Here is a 24,973-nt window from a genome sequence, read left to right on the forward strand (position 1 = left end):
GATCTTAGGAAGTATACTGGATGGAAATCCCCGACAGTCTTTAAACGGCATTATTTAAAGTCCTTGGAATCTTTAAAGTTTTCAGCAGTAGCAGCGGGAAACATAGTTTCCCCTGATACTGCTTAGTAGTTGTAGTATTGATCCAGGTCTCCTTTCTACCTACTTCAACCAACATGCCTCAACCTATCACCAGGCTACTCATCATTATAGCCTTAGCCGTTGTGTGTTATAGTGGTTTGTCCCTTATTTTTTTGCTAGGGACAACCACATTGGTACTGATATGTACCCCAGTGGTCCTAACCTTATTTTTATGCTAGGTTAGGCCACAATATGTTTGTATAAATTTCCATTTAACTTGTGATAACTTCAGTCACAATGTGTTTGTATATATTTGAATTACTTGTTTTATTTGTATTAATGATGGAATTGAGTGTACCTACCCTTATTTTATTGCTAGGGAGGACCATGTATGTCTATACATTTTTACCTATATATTCTAATTAAGTAAATTCAACTATTTCTTTGTTTTACATGCATATTATATTGTTACTACCATTTAAGTACTTTAAGTTTACTAACATTCTGTTATTGTTTACCCATAGTTAGTTTAAGTACTTATTTTGGTATGCTGTATTTGATTTACTTATATTATATCCATCATTTTAACAGGTTTTTCTTTTTTCCTTTTCCATCTTGTCTGTTTCTCTGGTACTCTTTCATAGGCCGACACGAGCTGAGCCCAGAAAAGGGATTTTGACGAAGGAAAAATCTATTTCTGGGTGATTGGCTCGTGTCGCCCTATGAAACCCATCCCCTTTTTTTTTTTTTTTTTTATGGTTTGTTTTCCCCCCCTTGCAGGACAAGATGTATTTATGTTTTTATTAATGGGGATGACCGCTAGGGGCGCTGCTGTCCGTGGCGTCCTCTAGTAGTAGTAGTAGAGGCTGCATCGCCCGTTGGTATCAGCTCTCTCTTGGGGGGATTTTGATAGGGAAGTTCTAATTGGTGTCTGTCTCGTGGTAGTGTTCCACACTCGCCCCTATTTCATACCGACACTTCTTTTTAAGAGTGAGCGAGTCAGTTTTACTGACATTTTCTTAATTTTGTTTTTCTCTGGTAATTTTAGGCTAATTTTACCTAGAAAGAATGATATTAAGGATACTTTCATAGGGCGACACGAGCCAATCACCCAGAAATAGATTTTTCCTTCGTCAAAATCCCTTTTTTACTCAGCTTTTTAATAACAGTATTAAAAATTTTATTAATACTACACAACGGAGACACCATAGAAAATTGGGAAACCTTGGAATTATTCTACCAAAATTTCATAGTTGTTATAAAACTCTTTTTAACTTTTCGAAATATGTATTGTCTAAACGAGAAGAATTCCTTTTGTCATTTGGGTTAGATTTTTGCTTACCAAATTTTAAACCTAACTACTGTCAGTTTTTTCTGCCCCTTGAAGTGTTATTTCAACGTTTAAAAAATCTCAATTTGTGTAGTGACCTTAGCCGCCTACAGAGTGAGTTAATGGTTTTGTCCCAAAATGCTTTCTCAAAACTTAAAACAAACTGGGCTCCCTTTTTTAAAAGAGTGATTTGGGAAATCCTCAAGTCCCTTTCTAAACGTGATGACATTATCATTGTTAGGCCGGATAAGGGGAGGGGAACGGTAATATTGGATAAAAGTGACTATAACAACAAAATGACTAATATTTTAAGCGATCGTACCAGGTTCCAGAAAATAGGTGTGCCTAGTTATCAAAGCATATTCAAAGTTGAGGATAATCAATAGATTTCTTAGAACCTTGAAAAATGACAACATCATTGATGAAAAAGTGTTCCAAGATTTATTTTCCAGTGGTTCATCTTACGGAATTCTTTATGGTTTACCAAAGATACATAAAGATAATGTTCCTCTCCGCCCTATCTTGGCCTCTTACAACACACCTAATTACCAACTGGCAAAATTTCTCGTCCCCCTGTTGGAACCGCTGACCACTAATCAGTATACCCTTAAAAATTCCGAACAATTTAAAGAACGTATTTTACCCCAAGACACTGACTTATTCATGACTAGTTTTGATGTCGAGTCACTATTTACCAACGTACCTGTAAGAGAGACCATAAACATTATTCTTGATAAGCTATTCCCGAACCTGAGTCTGTTTACTGTAATTTTAGTTATTCGAATTTTAAAGCTCTCTTAGAATTGGCCGTGCTGGACACGGCATTTGTTTTTAATGGACAGCTTTTTAAAAAACAAATTGAGGGGATGGCCATGGGTCTCCTCTTGGTCCTACCTTTGCAAATATATTCATGTGCTCCCTGAGGAGCGTATTTTGGACGAATGCCCCCTGGCCTTCCGCCCTTTGTTTTACTCACGCTACGTGGACGACACTTTATCTTGTTCAAGCATGAATTCGATGCTGACAGGTTCCTAGATTTTGCTAATAATTACCATAATAATATTAATTTTACAATGGAAAAAGAACATAATTCTAAATTAGCCTTCCTAGATATTTTGGTCTCAAGGAAAATGAAAGTTTTAGTACCTCAATTTTCAGAAAGAAAACATTTACCGGGCTCGGTTCCAACTTCTATAGTTTCTGTTTTCTCAATTTCAAACTCAACTCGATATATACCTTACTTTATCGTGCTCTGTCTCTTACCTCTACCTGGTCTCTCTTCCACAATGAAATTACTTTTCTCCTCCAGTACTTCTCTAATAATTGCTTTCCTTCTAAGATCTTTTATAGAATTTTAAATAAATTACTCAATAAAAGGTTTCTGAACAGCCTATTAGTTTTAAGGTCCCCAAGCTCCCTCTTTATGCCCAGTTTCCCGTATCTGTTAAATGATAATTTTCGTAACGAGTTTACCAAGATTGTGCACAGATATTTTGGAGCCGTAAATCTAAAACTTATACCTAAAAATCCCAAGACCATTGGCTCGCTCTTCATGTTTAAAGATCGGCTCTGCCCTTTGATGACGTCGGGTGTCGTTTATGAATACACTTGTCCCCCAGATGTAATCTGGGAAAATATGTTGGATCTACCCGGCGTCTTCTCAGGGTCAGGGCCGATTCCCATCGGGGCGTTAGTTACAGAACTGGGTGTAAATTATCTAACCCTGAAACATCTTATATAAGGAAGCATACTTTTAAAATGTAAAGCTACAGTCAATTACGATGATTTTAAAATTATTGGCCAAACAAGGGAACCCAACGAACTGTTGATTTTGGAAACACTGAACATCAACTACGAGTTTCCAACTTTAAACAACCATTCCTCTGCTGTCCCATTGTTTTTAGCCTAATTATTCTGTCATTCCTTGTGCCTCTTGAAGTTGTTTACTTTTAGTGTGTTTTTATCTTTGATGCTGAAAGGTTGGTTGGGTGTTGAGCTGTTTTTGGCTGTGGTTTTGTGAATATATGACTTTTTCCTTTTTATGATATTTTTGTTTTTATTACTTTTTTGTTTTGTCTTTGTGTAATTTAGTTTTAATTTTTAAATATTCTTCTCGTCATTTGTAAGTTGTTTGGTATTTCTGGTCTGTTTTAATCAATGTGCATGTAATTTAAGTATGAGAGTTGTAATTTTTACCATTAAACTGTTTTTTAATTTCAACTATTGGATCTTGTGATCAGCTCTTATTTTATGTTAACATTTTATACTTTATTTTGTAGAAAAATCCCTGAAGATGTGGCGATGTTGTCACGAAACGTAGGATTAAAGGATAATGTGAATCTCTTCGTGTTCCTGCCCTTGATCTTCTTTAACATATATATATATATATATATTTTATTATATATATAATATAATCTATATATATATATATTATATATAGATATATTATATATATATATTATATATATATGCACAGAATTTTGCATGGCATTGTTCCTTAAAAACAACAGTACTTATAACAAATATTTACGTATATCCTTTCACAAATTATAAGAAATCCAGGAATAATTTAAGATCCATACTATATACAGGATATGTTTAAGTATGTTTACATATGCAAATACCCTGTATTACACAACAGTATTACATATAAAGGATTTGAACATATATATTTAGAGATTCACATGGTTTTCTAAACCCAATCCTGTCAAAGAAAATGTACTTTGAAAATACAAAAGCAAAAAGTAAACAAGAAAACACAAAAGCAAATGTAAACAATTTTACAATAATCAACAAACTAATCTTATAACAACTGTTCACTAATCCCAAGCAAAAAACAAAGCAGTAATTTGCTGTTTTGCTTTGGACAGAAAAGCCAGAATTTACATAATTTCTTATTAAATTATTAGCCCCTCAACACGTTTGGAAACAAATCCAGCTCTGTCTAGTCATCTCATTGCAATGGTACAAACATCATGGGATCTGCCCATGCTGAGTTCCATGTTTTACATTTAATTAAGACACAAGTGATTTGATTTTGCATGCACAAAAAGCTAATTACTTTTTGAGCACAAATAGGGCTAATTTTAAGCAATGAGGCTTTACATAACAAACTACAAATTCTCTACTAACAGAAAGCAAGGTTATTAAAAAAAATCTAACTTATTTAACAACACTGTTTTGGGATACAAAGTAAAACCAAGCCTGTTTCTCAAAATATTTAATTTAACATTTCAATAAACATGATCTTTGCTGATAATCTTTTAGAATTGGAAACAATTTGTTGTTGTTTGTATACTCACTTATTCTTATTAAAAAATATTTTCACTTTTTTAAATCTTCAGCTGAAAACCCTTATGGACACAGATTATAAACCAAAGAGGGCTAATGGGAAATCAGCATGTAGAAAGAGACAGGCTATAGGAAAAGGTGATAAATAAATAGTATCAATAAATAAATAAACTTACATGATGGAATAGAATATAAAAACCAATGCACCTAAAATTCAGGGGAGACAGTTGGAATGAAATGCTTCTTGCTTAGATATTTGGAGGTCAGAAGATCTTCAAAACTGCACTAAGCTATCTATTCCACATTTCAGTAATAGCCAAGATAAAACTCTTAGCAAACTGAGTAGTATTAAGCCCAATGCTACAAAACAATACTCTGTTAAAAGCAGCAGCCTGCCTAGTGTTGCAAGCAAAAGCAGTAATAGGCAGGTTGCTGCTGCTGCTGACAGCGTGTCATTTTCTTGTGTCTGGTTGTTGTGTTAAAAAAATATCCTTCTCATTTTTGTGCGAAGTTATAGACAATTTAATAGATTGCTGTTTGGGCTGACTAACACAACCTACAAAAATTAGTCTAACCTCTTGTCTACACACTGACCTTCAAATACTCCACTGATCATTTGCATCAATACACACAATGCACAATATGCAGTTTTCAGTCTATTTTAGCCCTAAGAACTGTAAGGCAAGTTTCCTGGAAATACTTTTTAATTTATGTTTTTCCTTATGTAGAATAAGTATTTTCAAGATTGTTCACAGTCATCTGTAATACAATGCTAAAAGTTGGAGTCATGCTGGACTCTTGGTTAACCAAACAAATCAGTTAGCTACATCACTATGTATTAAAATAGGTATACTACTACAAACAGATTTGAAAGCACAAAAAATTCTAAATGACTAGATTGGTCTTCATCATTCCACAGCTTAACAGTGAATATATACAAATCTTAAGAATGCAACAAATGTGATTTAAATTAAATGGTTTATTTGACCCCAATTTTCTCCAAGTGAATTATATATGTACCCAGGTACTTAAATTTTGCATGTGATTTTGCTTACTTCATCAAAAATATGTACATTTTATGAAATGGGGAAACTCAATTTTTCAGTACACTTATTGGTACTTCCAAAAAATACCACTGGCAAGACTATGTCACATTAAATACATTTTTGACAATTATAATTTTACATTAAGAAATCATTTGAATAGTTAAAAATAAACTGGTAACTATCTCGTAAGGAGGTCTCTAACAGTCCCATATCACAATATCTAATTTCTATTTTTCTAAAAAAACTTATACGTCTTATAAAAGATTTAATCTGCTCCAGAAAGTTTTCCTTTCAGCTATCTGTCCTAAACTAAGCAAATTTTTCCCATAAGAAATACATTCATATTTCGGTTAACAGATGTTTTGCTTAATGGACAATTTAGTTTTAGGATGGACAAAGATGAGCAGCTAGAACTGGTATGGGATTAAGCATGCAGTTCTCAGCTCAAGCAAAAGGAAGGTTTTAATCTACAAATGAGTCACACTCAGTGCACATCTGCTAAACAGCATGTTTTTTGTTATTACATACGATATTAGTAAGTGGTACCTTGTTTGTTGAATGTTTCTTATGTCGAAGACTCCATTTTCGGACAAAATTTTAGATAATATTTTGTATCATTTCTAAAACAAATAATCGCACTTCAAACTGACCAATTATCTTGTTTATTATACTTGATTATTATCCTGTTTATACATGTACATATTTGACAGCCTACCGCATCCTACAAGAAAAACTATTAGTGTTTTTTCATTTAAAATATATACCTAGTTAAATCATAACCATATTTGACAAAATAAGAAAAATAAAGCATTTCAATATAAAATTTAGCATAAAAGATGTACAAGACTGCACGATACCATGGTGACATCACACGCAGCCGACTTGAGACTGAACGATGGAACGTTGATATGTTGAGGAGAGAAGGAGTTAAAATATTATTGTATATATGTAAAAGCAATAACAATTATCGTGACTCGAGATGGAATCACGATAGTGTATTTATAAAGACCAGTAAACAATCATTTATCTTTAGTTTGTAAGAGAAATATTGTAAACATTATGCAGTGCAAGATGCGTAGATTATTATATGTAAGTTGTGTGGAATTGTTAGTTATAGTATAATATTTCTTTATATTAAGTGTTTTGAAGGGTTAAATACGTTAAATGGTGGTTTAACTCTAAGTAATCTTTAACAAGTAGTTAAGTATTGTCGTTAGTGAGTGCGGGTCGCGCGTGCGTGGATCGTCAATCGTCTCCGACTGATTTGAGTCAAGAGTCCGGCAGTACCGGTTTAGTTGTTTAAGTGTGAAGGTCAACGTCGCCTTACGGTAGCTCAACATGCGAGGGGGGTAAAGGAATCAACACAACTTCAGAGAAATAATATCATCATGTATTACAGCTAAGTCTAAGAATTTATAAGTGTTTTAGGTGATAATATTGAAGGGCATGCATGCACGATAGATATTGTTACTGACAGGCATTTGTAAATGAATAAGGCTATTCTTCGGATCGTGGTATAGGAAATTACACAATGTTTTAAAGGTTAGTAATAAGTATATCTATTCCTGGTCAAATAATGGGTTGATACGATCACAAAATATGGTAATTTAAGACGTATATTTAAACACAACGCAATTTCTCGATTTATTGAACAGAAAAGAATCCTTGAAAAATCTGTTCGTGAACCTGGTAATATGCGAACCAAATTAGGGTAAGTTTGGGTTTTCATATTTATTGAATATTTTATATGTTTACTATTTTGGATTCTTTTGAGTAAAGATAACAATTAACATAAAAAAGGGAATTTCACAATAAATTTAACATGATAAAATATGAAAACAATCAAATGCAATACAGAAACAATTAAAAAAATCTAAATTGAGCCAGAGTTTGGTGCGCCGAGTGAGACGGTTTAGTTTAATCACATTTAATAAAATAGTAAATGAAAGAACAAAGCCTTTCACAATAAAATTTAGCATAAGCAATTACAATGTAATAAAAAAAATAATAATGATAAAAAGTCTCACTTGAGGCAGTGTTTGGTGCGCTGAGTAAGACGATAGAGAAGGAAGACATGGTTCTGCTTCCTACTGACTAACCAACTGGGCTCGGATGATTATTTGCCCGTTCCTTTCCTTTCACTTACACTTGATTTGCCCAAATTGTTTCTTTTTGTTACAGTAAAATACCTATCTAATGACAGTTGCTTTTTACAATTTTCTACTATTTTAAAAGTAACTCAGCTTCATAATAAACACAGCTTCTGCATGACTACAATTGTATGTTTAAACGACTTCCTTGTGAAAAGTTATTTAATCTCTTGTTTCCTTTTCTTGCATTCTCTACTTATAACTTGTTTGTTTGGAAAATCCTCATGTTTATTTTAAATTCTGCCGTTTGCCAACAGTAAGTTAATCTCTTTTGTGCACTTAAGATCCAAGTGTAAACACAACAATAGTCATATACGCTGATTACTCTCTCTCTCTCAGACATAGTCAGACACACACACTATCAATTCCTTCGATTGTCCTTGTAAAATACAAATGAATTGATTTTGTTAACCTAACCTAACCTACTGCAACCATTTTTGTTTTCTCAAAGGGTTCTTGTCTCTGATCTCTCCATCCCTCAGCCAGCCGTGCGCCATTTTCACCACGGAAACAAAATTAAACAAAATTTTACTTCATATAATGTAGTGTGTTATTACTTTACTCTCCTAATTTAACTTCTGAACACATTAATAATACAAAAAAATGTGAAAAGGGGGACTTTTTGGGTTGGCTGGAATGAATGTTTCATATTTGGAACAAATTGTATTTTGAGCAGCCTTCTGGAACGGATTAAGTTCAAAGTCTGAGGTACTACTGTACTGCATATTAATTGTACTGTATGGAAGTCATCATACCCCAGAGATGCCAGCAAGTCTGAGCCTGTTGTAAAGGATATTGTATCTCTGGGTAAGTCCATGGGCTTAACAGGCAAGTGTTGATATTCACAAGAATAAGAACTGCAGGACATTCAGAGGGAAGAGCAACAGCTACAGCTTGAAAATATCACCCTAACAAAGCTGTAACAAAATTTCTGTGCCTAACTACAGTTAAAAGGATTTTAGCTGATGTAACTTTGGAAGACTGGAACAGAATCTAATTCCCATTAGTACTTATTTCTTATTGGGAAAATTCTGTCAGTTAGAGGACACCCTTCCGGAACAGTTTCAGCCCATTAACGAGGTATGTCAATAATAAGAATTAGATTAATCCAATCCAGACTTTAAAAAAAAACCATTTCAACTAATATCTGTAAGGACAAAGCTTTTCTACATTTTTATTGCATATAATCATCAAGCCATGTTGTTCCTTTACCCATTCTGTAGAGCATTTTATGCCCTTTCTTTTGATGTATATATGTCGGGAATCCGTTCCTCTATGTAATATTATTTATGTATTTTTGTCTATGAAGAAACACATTCACAGCAGGGGCCCTGTCTCTTTTTGTTTATGTTTGTTCGTGTGTGAGTGATAGACACTATGTTTCCATCCGCACCCTTCTATGTCAACCCAATTCGTCTGTAATAAATTATCAGTATAACCCAGCTACCTGTCTTACTCTCTGGTCCTGACAACTGGTGACCTCCTGGAGTCGGTGACAGCCTTTAACGGACTAATTACAGCCGCTCACCTTCAGAGAACCTTTAGCGGACTCAATACGGCACCACAGTTTAGGTCTCTGAAAGCTCCATTCTGAGGACGACACCAACACCATCACGGCACAGCTTCCCAGCGTGTTTAAGCGTTTTTTTTTTTTAGGATGGGTAGCTGGGTGCTGGTCAGCCAACAAAATTAGGTGGCGGCCAGGGAACGTCCATCCGATGTCACTGCTGTGGGCCTCCTTAAACCCCCCGACGCCGCCGTTGCTCCTGGGGCTCGTTCGGCCTGTCCGATGTCGCTGCCACACCTGTGGACCATCTCACCTTTCTGAAACCATCGCCTGTAGTCCTCTTTCGGCCCACTGACCCTGCTGCCGCACCTCTGCCTGCCGACGCGACTACCTGTGGGTTTCCTCAACCTGCTGACGCCACTGCCTCACCTGTGGTTCCGCTCTGCCCACTGGATGCCGTTGCCACGCTGGGGACTTCCTCAGCCCAACCTACGCTGCCACCGCACCTGGGGGGGTCCCCACAGCCTGTCTTACGCCGCCACCTCACGCAAAACAGCTCCCTCCACAGTCTTGGTTGCCTGCAGTCAACAGTAGAACCCCCAGGCAACTGCCAGGGGAGGCATCTTGTCACCCAGCAATGCCGAAGGATTCAGCATTCAATAACGCCCCGAAACAAGTGTCCCAAGGACACAGGGTCGCCTCCTGCCTCCAAGATATTTTTCATCCAATCATTATTCCATAATCATTGTCTTGTGAGGGGGGGGGAGTATTTATATTTTTATTGCATCTCATCATCAAGCCGCATTATTCCTTTACCCATTCTGTAGAGCATTTTATGCCCTTTCTTTTGATGTATATGTGTCGGGAATCTGTTCCCTCTATGTAATACAAATTATTCATGTATTTTTGTCTGTGTAAAAACACATTCAAAGCGGGGGCCCTGTCCATTTTTGTTTGTTTGTTCATGCGTGCGCGATGGACACTACATTTCCGTCTGCACCCGTCTATGTCAACCCAGCTCATCTGTAATAAATTATCAGTACCTAGCTACCTGTCTTACTCTCTGGTCCTCACATATCTAATGAGCACAGAAAGCAGAAATGATAAAAATAACTAATATATGAAATAAAAGCACATTTCCTCACTTTACCATAATTTAAGAATCAATGGTGTATGTAGTAGGTGATGAGGAGAAAAGATTTTAGCTTGAAAGAGGAGTTCCTTTCATAAAAATAGCAGGCATCCATGCTTCTGAAGTTGTTTCTCTTTTCTGTCTCTTTACACTGTTTTCTTCTTGAGATTCGGTAAAAACCTATCCAATGATGGGTGTTGTTGCCTGCATTTTAAAATGTTCCTAAAGTGAGAGAAAGCATTGTTGATTAGCAGGTTTATGTTTGGTTTGCTGCAGCTTTTTCAGGGTGATATTTTAAAAGTAAACTGCATTTTCCTCAGTTTGCACACATTTCTGTAATGAAATGGGGACATCTTTCCCTCCTCTTCCTCTTAAGACAATTTCCCTAGCCGTTGTCTGTGGCTGCTTTTTCTGGAGGTCCTACAGTTCTTCAGTAGTGAGCTCTGCTTTGTGCTCCTCAACTCCACATCATCATTACTTGCCCAAAGGCACAATATCCACCAAAACAGGCTCAGCCTCAAAATCTTATAATTCCCTTTCTGCTACATCTGGCCACAGTATCCTCTAGAGTTCAAGGTCTTGTATAAGACTTCCCGTCATGCTTTGTCTATGAGGCTCATGAAATGAAGAATGAAGTGGTTCTTCCAAAATCCTCTGAGAGTTACTTCTGTGTCAGAGGTCACTTTAAAGCACCTGTAAAACTACTTTTCTGTAGAGTTTCCTTAAGGTTAAAATGGACTGATGGCCCATGGGCTGGATTAGAGGAGTTGTGCTGGGGGCAACTTGGCCTCAGCCTGGAGGATGAGCAGGAGCACTTCTGAGTACACTATTAACCGATTCAATAAAAACATTTGCCTGGTTACCATTAGCTCTCCATATCACATTTATTTTTCATTACATTATGTATTTTTCCTAAAAATCCCCAGGTTCTCTGAGCAGTAGACAAGCAAAGGTTTCAGTTTTAAATCTCCCCTTGCATTGCCATAGAGCAAGAGTGAATCTGTCCTTCATGGGTTTGCGCCTTAGCAGTGACTTCTCTTTGGTGATATAGATTGGCGTTTTCTTCCGAAACAAGCTTTTGTTATCACAACTGAATATTTGTTGAGAAACAAAACCTTCAGCCTTTACAAAGTGCTTGAACTCTAACACACTTCTTAACACCATCTTTGTCAGAACTGTCAGTCTTTCTATGCTAACCACATTGTATGCCACTCCTCTTCTTGAATTTCTCAAACCACCCATGACTGGCCTTAAACTTTTGGGTGCTACCTCTATCATCCCTCATTCCTGGGGTGGTTTTCAATAAATCAGCATGCATGTGTCTTGCCTTCTCATGAATGATGGCCTCAAAAACACTTTCACCAGCTAACTGTTTTTCATTTTTCCAAAGCATCAACAATTTCTCCGTCTCTTCAATTGTCTCAGACCTCTATTTTGGAATGAATTAATTGTAGAATTTCTTTGTTTGGCCACCCCATACATACTCCTTCGCCATATCTGCCACACAAACACCACTTTCCTGCTTTTTATTATTTCTCTTGAATCTCTCAATTTTCTATTTCTCTCTGTGCTGGTGGCTCCTTTAGCATTCTTAGGGGCCATGATGACATATGTATGTACTGTGCAATTACAGTACACAAGAATTGGAAAAACACACAGACACAAATGACAATTTAGCAGAGATGTGCACTGAGACCCTTGTATAGACTGAACCCTTCCCTTTGTTTTGGCATGCCTAATCCCAACCATGTTATATCTGGTCACATTTTCCCCTCCTTAAGCTGAGCAGAAGTCCATTAACAAGGTGGATTTTCATTGGACTAAACATTCCCAAATGGAAACGTCAGTTAACCCTTAAACGCAGAAGAGGTAAAAAAAAAAATGTCTCCCGTGTGCCGGAGACGTTTCAGAGTGAGCGCGGAAGCGGAAAAAATATTTTTTTCAAAAAATCACAGCGCGCTTAGTTTTCAAGATTAAGAGTTCATGTTTGGCTCCTTTTTTTGTCATTTCCTGAAGTTTAGTATGCAACCATCAGAAATGAAATAAATTATCATTATCATATATAAATAATGCGATATATGATAGCGCAAAAACGAAATTTCATATATAATTGTATTCAAATCGCGCTGTGCGCAACACGGTTAAAGGTAACAAGTTACTTTTATTTTCGTTGTAATGTACACTAAATGGCGATCATTTTGGTATATAAACACATTGTAAACGATAAAAGCGAACACAGAGAAAACAATATTATCACAAAATAATGCATGAATTCGTAACGCGCGGACATAAACAAATATTATTTTCAAAAATTCACCATAAATCTAAATATTGTCCTAGAGACTTCCAATTTCTTTCAAAATGAAGACAAATGATTGAATATTACTATATTGTAAGAATATTAGCTTACAAATGCAGTTTTCGACCATATCTGACGAGTTAAAGTTGACCGAATGTCGAATTTTTTTTATATATATTTTTTATATGCAATTATTTCGGAAATAAGAAAAGCTACAACTTTCAAATATTTTTCGTTTTATTTTACATGAAATTGCGCACATTTTCATATATAAAACTCTATGAAATGCCTAACATGAAACGGAGCAAATATTCCGAGAATGGGAACTACGCATTTCGGAGATTTGTGGCGGAGAATCCGCGCGCGGAGGGAAGGAAAGTTTTTTTTTTTTAAATTCACCATAAATTTAAATATTGTGCTAGAGACTTAGAATTTGTTTCACAATGAATATAAATGACTGAATATTACTAGACTGTAAGAGTTTTATCTTACAATTGCGTTTTCGACCATTTCGGTAGTCAAAATTGACCGAACGTGGTTTTTTTCTATTTATCGTGATTTATATGCAAATATTTCAAAAATGAGAAAAGCTACAACCTTCAACTATTTTTTGTTGTATTATACATGAAATTGCGCACATTTTCATATATAAAACTTTATGTAACGGCTAATTTAAAATGGTGCAAACATTACCACAATCGCACGTATGATTTTTTCGGAAGAGTTACCGCGCGGACGTAAAGAAAATGTTATTTTTTTCATAAATTCACCATAAATCGAAATATTGTGCTAGAGACTTCCAATCAGTTGCAAAATTAAGGTAAATGATTGAATATTACTAAAATATAAGAGTTTTAGCTTACAATTGCGTTTTTTGACCATTTCGGTAGAGTCAAAGTTGACCGAAGGTTGAAATTTTGTCACTTATCGTTATTTATATGAAAATATCTCAAAACCGATAAAAGCTACAATCATGAGTATTTTTTTGTTGTATTTTACATAAAAATGCGCACATTTTCATATATAATACTTCATGTAATGGCTAATTTAAAATGGTAAAAAAAATTATGTCAAAGTGACGAAATAATTTCCGAGATGTGTCACAGATACTTTTTAGTGCGGCAAGAAAGAAATTCGCGCTTGCGCGCCTGCGTAACGATTTTAAACAAAACAACACCTTGATCCATGAACTCCCAGCATCCCCCAAGGCGCGTGATTCAAGAGTTTTCAGCTGGTAGGCCTAAAAGTATTTTTCCGCGAATTTATAAAAAATCTTTTGTATGTCGACGTAAAATACGTCCAGTCGGCACCCGAGAGACAAAAAACGTCGACGTAAAATACGTCCAGTCGGCGTTTAAGGGTTAATGGAAGCATCTGTTAACCCAGGTATGGCTGTACTGAATGCTATTTCCTGTCATTGTAGAATATTCTTGGACAGATCTTACACACTGGGGCTAAAATAAATTTACTTGCATTTTAACTATGCAACTGTAAGCTTATTTCATACAACCTAACTGGCAACATTCAAACTTGTGGTAAATTCCACTTTACTTCTAACATCAAGATTTTCATGTAATATTTGGTCATCTTGAATGGTGAACACGTCATTCAACTGTAAGCATATTTTTTGTACTGACGATTAACTTTAAAATATAAATACGTACTATAAATAAACTGACATCTACAATTTAGCTATTGCAACCTTCTTTAACTCCCTTTTTCTTTTCCTTGTAATTTCTGGGAAAATTTCATCATCACTACTGCTCTCACATTTAAAACGCATTTTTGTAAAATTAAACACATCAACATGACTGCAAGGATGAACTTTACAACAACACTTGGGAGGTTTGGTAATGCGCTTCATTATACGACGAGATGATGGCAGCTTTATAGGATTTTCTAGTTTCAGAACTTTGGGCACTGCATATGGTACTGGGCAAAGGTGTTTTTCATGTGACTTATGTGATGAAGGACACTCTGAAATGAGTGTGGGATACAATGTTCCAAGTCTTCTTGCCATACCAGGAGGAAGATTCAACCTGAAAACAGATTTTGCATTAACAAATGACAGTTCAATTTATTACATAAAATTTCTTAAGTGAGCTGATTAGCTGGTCTTGTGGCAGGGTATTGTGATGTAATGATAAACATATAACATGTGATAGAGTATAAATGGACTCAGGATAAGAGGCCACTTTCTCTTACTCTCAACAAATGCTGAACCCAGTTTACCTACGTCAAATCTAGCGAGAAGAAGAAGAAGTGGTGGCTATTGCAGAATGATTCCTCACCAAAATCCCATGTTCTTTTGTCAGAGAAGTGGGAGGGTATTGAGGACTTGACAGTGACTACCAAAAATGGTTTTCTCCTACATCAAAACCTGTTCTTTGATAGAGTAGTCACTGTCTCGTCCTCAATGAGCTTTACAAAGAAATTGACAAATGATGAAAAGCTCTAAAATTTTAATCCCAACTATCCAAAAACAGTTTTGGTCCAGGGTCAAGCCACAAGTTTTAAGGCCCCATTTTATTTCAAATACCGTTAGGTTTGGTAGCAAGAACAAGAAACTAAGTGCAAACTTACATATTTTAGGGTGCGGTTCTGTGGTGACTTATATAAGCGTGCTGTGTATGGTTGCAGTATTGTCAATCCTTCCCCAGTGATAGTTAGCATACCCTCTGTTAGGAAGACCCATGGTTTCCTGCTGTAGCACATATGGATTAAGACTGCCCATGCCACCTACTGGTACAAAGTGTAGTCAAATTTCTTCGAGCTCATTGCAATAGTGCTGCTAGAGTATAGGAAAAAACAGACTTTTTGGGATGTTTTCCTTGACCTCTAGGTAAACCTTGAGTGGTTGAACTAAATCTAGTTTGCCTACAAGAGGAGATTTCCTCCTTTAATTAACCCTCTTACGCCGAAGCGGTAAAAAAAAAATTGTCTCCCGTGTGCCGGAGGTGTTTCAGAGTGAGCGCGGAAGTGGGAAAAATATTTTTTTCAAAAAATCACAGCGCGCTTAGTTTTCAAGATTAAGAGTTCATTTTTGGCTCCTTTTTTTGTCATTGGCTGAAGTTTAGTATGCAACCAGCAGAAATGAAATAAATTATCATTATCATATATAAATAATGCGATATATGATAGCGCAAAAACGAAATTTCATATATAATTGTATTCAAATCGCGCTGTGCGCAAAACGGTTAAAGGTAACAAGTTACTTTTTTTTTTCGTTGTAATTTAAACTAAATTGCGATCATTTTTGTATATAACACATTGTAAAACGATAAAAGCAACACAGAGAAAATATTATCACAAAATAATGCATGAATTCGTAACGCGCGGACGTAAACAAATATTTTTTTCAAAAATTCACCATAAATCTAAATATTGTCCTAAAGACTTCCAATTTCTTTCAAAATGAAGGAAAATGATCGAATATTACTATTTTGTAAGAGTATTAGCTTACAATTGCAGTTTTCGACCATATCTGACGAGTTAAAGTTGACCGAATGTCGAATTTTTTTTATATATATTTGTTATATGCAATTATTTCGGAAATAAGAAAAGCTACAACCTTCAAATATTTTTCGTTTTATTCTACACGAAATTGCGCACATTTTCATATATAAAACTCTATGAAATGCCTAATATGAAACAGAGCAAATATTCCGAGAATGGTACGTACGCATTTCGGAGATTTGTGGCGGAGAATCCGCGCGCGGAGGGAAGGAAAGATTTTTTTTTAAATTCCCCATAAATCTAAATATTTTGCTAGAGACTTTGAATTTGTTTCAAGATGAAGACAAATGACTCAATATTACTAGACTGTAAGAGTTTTAGCTTACAACTGCGTTTTTCGACCATTTCGGTAGAGTCAAAGTTGACCGAACGTGGTTTTTTTTCTATTTATCGTGATTTATATGCAAATATTTCAAAAATGAGAAAAGCTACAACCTTCAATTATTTTTAGTTGTATTCTACATGAAATTGCGCACATTTTCATATATAAAACTTTATGTAACGGCTAATTTAAAATGGTGCAAACATTACCACAATCGCACGTATGATTTTTTCGGAAGAGTTACCGCGCGGACGTAAAGAAAATGTTATTTTTTTTCATAAATTCACCAAAAATCGAAATATTGTGCTAGAGACTTCCAATTTGTTGCAAAATGAAGGTAAATGCTTGAATATTACTAGTATATAAGCGTTTTAGCTTACAATTGCGTTTTTCGACCATTTCGGTAGAGTCAAAGTTGACCTAAGGTTGAAATTTTGGCAATTATCGTTATTTATATGAAAATATCTCAAAACTGATAAAAGCTACAACCATGGGTTGTTTTTAGTTGTATTGTGCATGAATTGCGCACATTTCCATATATAAAACTTTATATAACGGCTAATTTTAAAATGGTGCAAACATTACCACAATCGCATGTATGATTTTTTTCGGAAGAGTTAACGCGCGGACGTAAGGAAAAAGTTTTTTCATAAATTCACCATAAATCGAAATATTGTGCTAGAGACTTCCAATTAGTTGCAAAATTAAGGTAAATGATTGAATATTACTAAAATATAAGAGTTTTAGCTTACAATTGCGTTTTTTGACCATTTCGGTAGAGTCAAAGTTGACCGAAGGTTGAAATTTTGGCAATTATCATTATTTATATGAAAATATCTCAAAACTGATAAAAGATACAATCATGAGTATTTTATTGTTGTATTCTACATAAAAATGCGCACATTTTCATATATAATACTTCATGTAATGGCTAATTTAAAATGGTAAAAAAAATTATGTCAAAGTGACGAAATAATTTCTGAGATGTGTCACAGATACTTTTTAGTGCGGCAAGAAAGAAATTCGCGCTTGCGCGCCTGCGTAACGATTGTAAACAAAACAACACCTTGATCCGTGAACTCCAAGCATCCCCCAAGGCGCGTGATTCAAAAGTTTTAGGCTGGTAGGCCTATAAGTATTTTTCCGCTAATTTTAAAATAAACTTTTGTAAGTCGACGTAAAATACGTCCAGTCGGCACACGGGAGACAAAAAATGTCGACGTAAAATACGTCCAGTCGGCGTAAGAGGGTTAAAGGAGTCTCATTCTTGGCCAGGAATGACAGGCCAGAGGTCAATAATAATTGATGGTCAGCTGTTTGCATAATGTATTGTCCCCATCTAAGAGAGCCCAGTTTGCTAATACGAACTCCTGTTACTAAAGCAATCAAGAAGATTGCCTGTTGTTGCTTGTGAGTTGTGATTTTATCAGATCTGCTGAATTGAGGGGCTGATTGAAGTCTAAGCACCTTGTTCAGGAACCAAATAATTGGAGCCCTTCAAGAGTCATGGCTACCTTCTATGCCATGATTGTTGTAATTTCAAGGCGCTTGTCTTCAAAAGGGATAAGAAATTTTTAAATTGTTTCCCTAGAATTTTTTACTGGGCTCTTGGTATGGATATAATCTAACCATATCTTCCATACATATGGGCATTGCTAGATAAATGAAGTGCAGTTTTTGCAGTAGGTGCATGGCAATGTTGGGCAAGTAATTTTCACAGAAGATAATATTTAATCAATCCACCTGTCAAGGTTTTGGCTCAGAGAGAAGAATCCTTGAACGACCTTCCCTCCTACTGACTGGGATAAAACAGCGGATAGTATGTATATGTAATGGAATTTATCTTTTTGTCTGTTGTTAAAGTAATGGGAACCAATGCCTGTTTGAACAATTTGAGGCCATTAACCCTTAAACACCGAGCCGGTATTTCCGAAAGTGTCTCCCATATGGTGGCAGTGTTCGCGAGTGAGCACTGAAGCGGAAAAAGTTTTTTTCCAAATAATCACAGCACGCTTAATTTTCAAGATTAAGAGTTTATTTTTGGCTCCTTTTTTTGTCATTTCCTGAAGTTTCGTATGCAATCATCAGAAATGAAAAAAAATATCATTATCATATATAAATATTGGAATGTATGACAGCGCCAAAAAAAATTTCATATATAATTGTATACAAATCGCGCTGTGAGCAAAACGGTTAAAGCTAATGAGTTAATTATTTTTTGTTTTATTGTACACTAAATTGCAATGATTTTGGTATATAACAAATTGTAAAACGATCAAAGTAACACAGAGAAAATATTATCACAATATGATGCATGAATTCGTAACATGCGGACGTAAAAAAAGCTGTTTTCAAAAATTCACCATATATCGAAATATTGCACTAGAGACTTCCCGTTTGATGCAAAATGAAGGTAATTGATTGAATATTGCTAGACTGTAAGTGTTGTAGCTTACAATAGCAGTTTTTGACCATTTCGGTCAAGTTAAAGTTGACCGAAGGTCAAATTTTTTCTATTTATCGTGATTTATATGAAAATATTTCAAAACTGATAAAAGCTACAACCATGGGTTGTTTTTATCATATTCTACATGAAATTGCGCACATTTTCATACATAAAACCTTATGTAACGGCTAATTTAAAATGGTGCAAACATTACGACAATTGGACGAAAAAATTCCTGATTTTTTCGGAAGAGTTACAGCGTGGATGTTAGGAAAAAGTTTTTTTCATAAATTCACCATAAATCAAAATATTGTGCTAGAGACTTCCAATTTATTGCAAAATAAAGGTAAATGATTGTATATTACGAATGTAAGAGTTTTAGCTTACAATTGCGGTTTTCGACCATTTCAGTAGAGTCAAAGTTGACCAAAGGTTGAAATTTTGGCACTTATTGTTATTTATATGAAAATATTTCAAAACTGATAAAAGCTACAACCATGGGTTGTTTTTAGTTGTATTCTACATGAAATTGCGCACACTTCCATATATAAAACTTTATGTAACGGCTAATATAAAACTGTGCAAAAGTTACGACAATCGGACGAAAAAATGTCTGATTTTTTCGGAAAATTACTGCGCCGACGTGAGGAAAAGTTTTTTTTTCATAAATTCACCATAAATCAAAATATTGTGCTAGAGACTTCCAATTTGTTGTAAAATGAAGGTAAATGATTGAATATTACTAGAATATATGAGTTTTAGCTTACAATTGCGTTTTTCGACCATTTCGGTAGAGTCAAAGTTGACTGAAGGTTGAAATTTTGGCACTTATCGTTATTTATATGAAAATATTTCAAAACTGATAAAAGCTACAACCATGGGTTGTTTTTCGTTGTATTCTACATGAAATTGCGCACATTTTCATATATAAAACTCTATGTAACGGCTAATAAAAAATGGTGCAAAAATTATGTCAATGTGACAAAATAATTTCTGAGATGTATCGCTGATGCTTTTTCGTGCGAGAAGAAAGAAATTCGCTCTTGCGCACCTGGGTAACAATTGTAAACAAAACAACAGCTTGATCCATGAACTCCCAGCATCCCCCAAGGCGTGTGATTCAAAAGTTTTTGCCTAGTAGGCCTATAACTATTTTTCTGCGAATTTAAAAAAAAAAAATTTTTTTGTCGACATTTCGTACGTTAGTTCGGCACCCAACAGACAATTTTCGTCGACGTTTAATACGCCCAATCGGCGTTAAAGGGTTAAGTAAGCTGTTCTTTTGAAGGCTATGAGTTTGCTCAACAACTTCGAAATCTGAAATAATGGAGGAAAAAGATATATCAGCCTCCATTTGTTCCAGTTTTGTAGGAAGGCATCTCTTGCTGTTGTTTGACTGGTGGTTTGTGGTTCTCATATGTGGCGAACAGGTCCACTTCCATTTGTGGAAGCATGTTGGCTACTTTCTGAAAAGAGTGCTGTCTAATATCCACTCTGTTGAGGCTGTCATTTACCTTGATAGGGAGTCAACTACTGCATTACCAGACCCTATACGGTGAATTGCAGACCAACCGCCACTTCCTTGCTTGCTCCATTGAAGGATGCCTAGCATTATCATATTGAGAGGATGTAAGCATCATCTCAACCTCTTGATGTAGGACATTGCAGTTATGTTGTCTAGAACCAACAAATGTTTCTCTTCTGGAGGTTTGAGTATTTTGAGAGACAATACGACAGCCATCAATCAGCTCCAGGAAATTAATACGACAATTCCTCAGAGTAGCTGACCACCTTCCTGTCACCTGACAATCTTCCCAATATCCTCCCAACCTATCAACGAGGCATCTGTGTGTATTGTCACTTGTACAGACTTAGGAGTCAGAGTGACCTGTATTGCCAGAGAGTCCATCCGGGATCAAGGCCTGAAGTATCTCGCTAACTTTTTAAATTTTTGATGAGGTCAGTATCACATCTTGTTTATTGCATCCCATAGCTAGAATTTGTTCACATTAATTTGTTGTAATCTGTCTGAGTATCGGATCTATTGTTGATGTGAAATGCGACAAAGCTGTCATACGTTCTAACTGCCATTTGGAAACTATGGGCTGTGCAAGGCACGTTTTGAGGACTTGCCTTATTCCATTTTAAGTATAATGGAGAGAGACAACAGGCCATGAAAAGTATCCCAACACAGTCCCTGCTACTAAAAGTGTCTGCTGGGTGGGAGTGGGATTTTGCCAATTTATCATAAAACCTTTTGACTGTAGTCAGTTGATGATTGCTTTTAGGTTTTTAAAGCAAACTTTTCTTGTGGGGCCACCAGACAGACCAGTCATCTAGGTGTGCTATTAGTTGTATTCCTGATTTCTTGAAGATCTACCATTACTAATTTTGTTAAATTTCTTTAGGCAATGTTTAGCACACAGCATGACTTTAAACTTGTACATATCTTTCCCTATCCAGAGCCCTAGGATGGGGCGGAAGGGAACGGCGACAGGGACATGCCAGTATGTATCTTTCAGATCAATAGTTGTCCAAGTCCCTTTTAGAACAGTTAAACATACTAGGGCAATAGTAGTTATTCGGAAAGTTTGCTAAACAATGTTCAATGTTGATAGATCTAGGATCATTCTTCATTTGGAGGAATCCTTTTTGAGGACAATTAAAGAGACATGGTGGTGAATATATGCATGTAACCTTCCAGAGAGGGGTCTGATTTTTGGAAGAACACCTTCACAGGAGTGGGGGAGGGGTGAGACTGTTTCCACCCCCGCCTGTTTAAGATTAATGCTGTGTTTCCAAGGGGAAGACTTCTATGGCCTGTGGTGTCATTGAAGTCGACCTCCAACCTTACCATTCCTATTGGTATCCACCTCTTCCTCTGCCCTTGATAAGGATTCCAGGTGTTGCTTTTCTTTTTCCTATAAGAGGGACTCTGGACCTTGTGAAAAAGAATTCCTTGCTGTTGTTGTTGTCCCTTTGTGAGGCATTGTCCATTCTGACCACCTAAATGTCTTTGAGTAAAAAACTTTTTAAGGCAATTGAAAGCTTACCTTTTAAAGCGAGCCTTTTTGGGTTGGGTAAGAAGTTTTGGGTTTTTGTTTCCTAAATTCGCATTTTTCTGAAAAGAGAATACTCTGTACAATTCTGTTGGTGGGCTTGCTTGTTAAGTTTTTTACCACAACAGACTCCTCAAACAGGTCCTTACAAAAGGGATTTTGACGAAGGAAAAATCCATTTCTGGGGGAAGACCTGTGTTGCCCGGTGAAAAGTTCCTGTAGCTCACTTTTCTAAGTATAAATAGATCCTAAATATACCAGAGAAAAAGCTAGCATGGTATGCTTAAGTTACTACCCTCAGCGCGAGCACCCAAAGGGCGTCGGTATAAAGTATAAGGGCGAGTGGAAGCCATTACTCACAGGTCTTCTGCCAATTAGAGGATTCCTTTCCAAAATCCCTCCCACGGCAAGAGCCGTTACAAAAGGTTACTCCCCTTACCTTCCTCTCGCTCTCGCTACTACTACTACTACTGCCTGCAAGCCATCTTCATTCCATGAATAGACCCCCAAGATTGGACTGGTTAAGGGTGGGGAAAGAAAAAGAAGGGATGGGTTCACTGGGCGACACAGGTCTTCCCCCAGAAATAGATTTTTCCTTTGTCAAAATCCCTTTTCTGGGTTCGACCTGTCTGCCGGTGAAAAGGTATCAGAGAATTCCCATCCAAGCTTATCAGATACCAAACAAGTATATAAAAGGGGATAATGAAACCTAAGGTTCACTTAAAGAATAAATTTAATGCACTGTAATAAGGCAGGAAATTTACTTATTTACTAATTACACTAGAACTTAAACTATGGCTTAGAACTAGTAATAATAAGATAATATAATAAGACAATATAAAAGCATGGTATCTGAAGCAATATACAAGGGTATGTACAGACAGGTCCGTAAAACCAATATGGTCTCAATACTACATACATGTTCCAGTGGCGGGATGGCAAACGAACCAGCCCGGCCAGGAAGAGAGAGGTTTGGCAGGGAATACGAGTGAGGCAGGTAGGAAGGAGAGAGTATTAAGGGAAAGAAATGACAAAAGGCTAAGGGAAGGAGTTGATAAGACTCGGTCATTCAGGGGAGACTATGCTCCCTGCAGCCACTGTTGGGAATTTAAGGGCCTCTAAGTTTTTGAGATAGTGGCGTTTAAATACTGCTGGAGATTTCCAACCCATATATTTCTTCAGGTCTTCAAAATTCATATTGTGAAAATAATTAATGGAGGTAGCCACTGGTCGAATGTCATGGATGTGTGGGATTGAATCCGGGTTGGCCTGTTTAATAAAGTAGAGTATGTGTTGTCTAATACCTTTAAGAGAAATTGTACCACCTTTCTCTCTAATGAACAGGGGGCCTGAAGATTTTTCAGAAGTCCTGGCTAAAAAGGATTTAAGGCTAACGACAGGACACAATGATGTGTCCTGTGTCAGAGGAATAATTTTTTGTGGGTCCTTGTTCTTAGCCAAGAACTTCCGATCTGGGGATAGTAATACTTCACCCGACAAGAGGAATTCAACATGGCCTGGATTTCTAGAGAGAGCCGAGAGTTCAGATATTCTGGCACCTGAGGCCAAGGCCATTAAGAATAAGGTCTTTCTAAGAAGGGTTATATATGAGCATGACTCATTATTAGTGTCTGAGGCTAATTTAAGTACGTCATTCAAAAACCAAGAGACCATATGAGGGCGGTCTATTGGTCTCAGACAGGCACATGCTCTTGGAATCGAAGAGAAGTATGAATCTGACAAGTTAATATTAAAGCCAATCTGAAAAATCTTCCTTAAGGCCGATTTGATTGTAGTAATGGTACTAGCGGCTAGGCCTTTCTCAAATAGAGTTCTAAAGAATGAGATTGCCAGATTTGTGGTCATCTTATGAGCAGCTGAATCCTTTAGAAAAATGGCCAACCTCTTTACTGCTGAATCATATTGCCTGAGCGTTGATTCTCTTTTATCTGATTCTATGAATATGATGTTTAGTGGATCAATACTAGCATCCCTTTGGGCTGCAAACTTCATGAAGTCCATAAAGTTAGGGCACTAAGAACTCTTGAGGAAGCTGACACAGTCTGAGTTTGTACTACCTGTGTCAGTTCTGGACGGGGGATCCGTTTGGGCCGGAGATTCAGTTCTAGAAGAAGCGGAAACCAGTTGCTCTTTGGCCAGTAGGGTGCCACTAATGCTACTTGTCCTGTGAAAGATCTTAGCTTGTGGAGGACCTTCATCAGAAGATTCACCGGTGGAAATAAGTAAATCTTTTGCCAATTGTTCCAATCTATGGACATCGCATCTGTGGCGTAAGCTAGAGGGTGCCACGTAACATGGTAGTTTGTGGTTGGATTCCGTGGCGAATAGGTCTACTTGAAGGTCCGGGATTTGATTACAAATCCACTGGAACGACTTCCTGTCCAGGGACCACTCCGATTCCATTCTTTACTCCCGCCAGGTGAGTTGCTGACAGGTGCCAATGATTTTTCGCCGCCAATGAAAATATTGCAATGAATACGTGATTTAGTTTGCTTGACCTGGAGCCTCCTCTGTTTATGCAGGGGACTACTACTAATATGTCCGAGACTAGCCTTATATGACTGTTTCTGGCCGGAGTCAGTCGCTTTAGGGTCAGGAAAACTGCCATCGCTTCTAGAATATTGATGTGGAACTGGTGGAACATGTCCGACCACGTTCCCTTTACTTTCTTGTATTGCGAATATCCTCCCCAGCCACTCAGAGATGTGTCCGTGTGGATGGTTAGAGACAGCGGAGGGAATTGCAGTGGTACTGACTTGGCCAGGTTCTGGCGTTC

At 36.6% G+C, this 24,973-nt stretch overlaps 1 protein-coding gene across 4 annotated transcripts in view; it reads right to left on the minus strand.

The window, feature by feature from the left end:
• The window catches only part of LOC135218436 (SPRY domain-containing SOCS box protein 3-like), a 222,151-nt gene that overhangs the window by 8,944 nt on the left and 188,234 nt on the right, over positions 1 to 24,973 (minus strand). For 2 of the 4 annotated variants that reach the window (XM_064254748.1, XM_064254746.1), the window contains one exon: positions 13,012 to 14,872. The exons of 1 other annotated variant lie outside the window; for it this stretch is intronic. In XM_064254748.1, the coding sequence (XP_064110818.1) occupies positions 14,515 to 14,872 (358 nt within the window). In that variant the 3' untranslated portion in view covers positions 13,012 to 14,514. Of the gene's footprint in view, positions 1 to 4,613; positions 6,634 to 13,011; positions 14,873 to 24,973 lie in introns of those variants that run through there. One more of the 4 variants, XM_064254750.1, reaches the window with a different exon arrangement.

Source organism: Macrobrachium nipponense, chromosome 9, assembly GCF_015104395.2.
Source record: "Macrobrachium nipponense isolate FS-2020 chromosome 9, ASM1510439v2, whole genome shotgun sequence".
Classification (NCBI taxonomy): Eukaryota; Metazoa; Arthropoda; class Malacostraca; order Decapoda; family Palaemonidae; genus Macrobrachium; species Macrobrachium nipponense.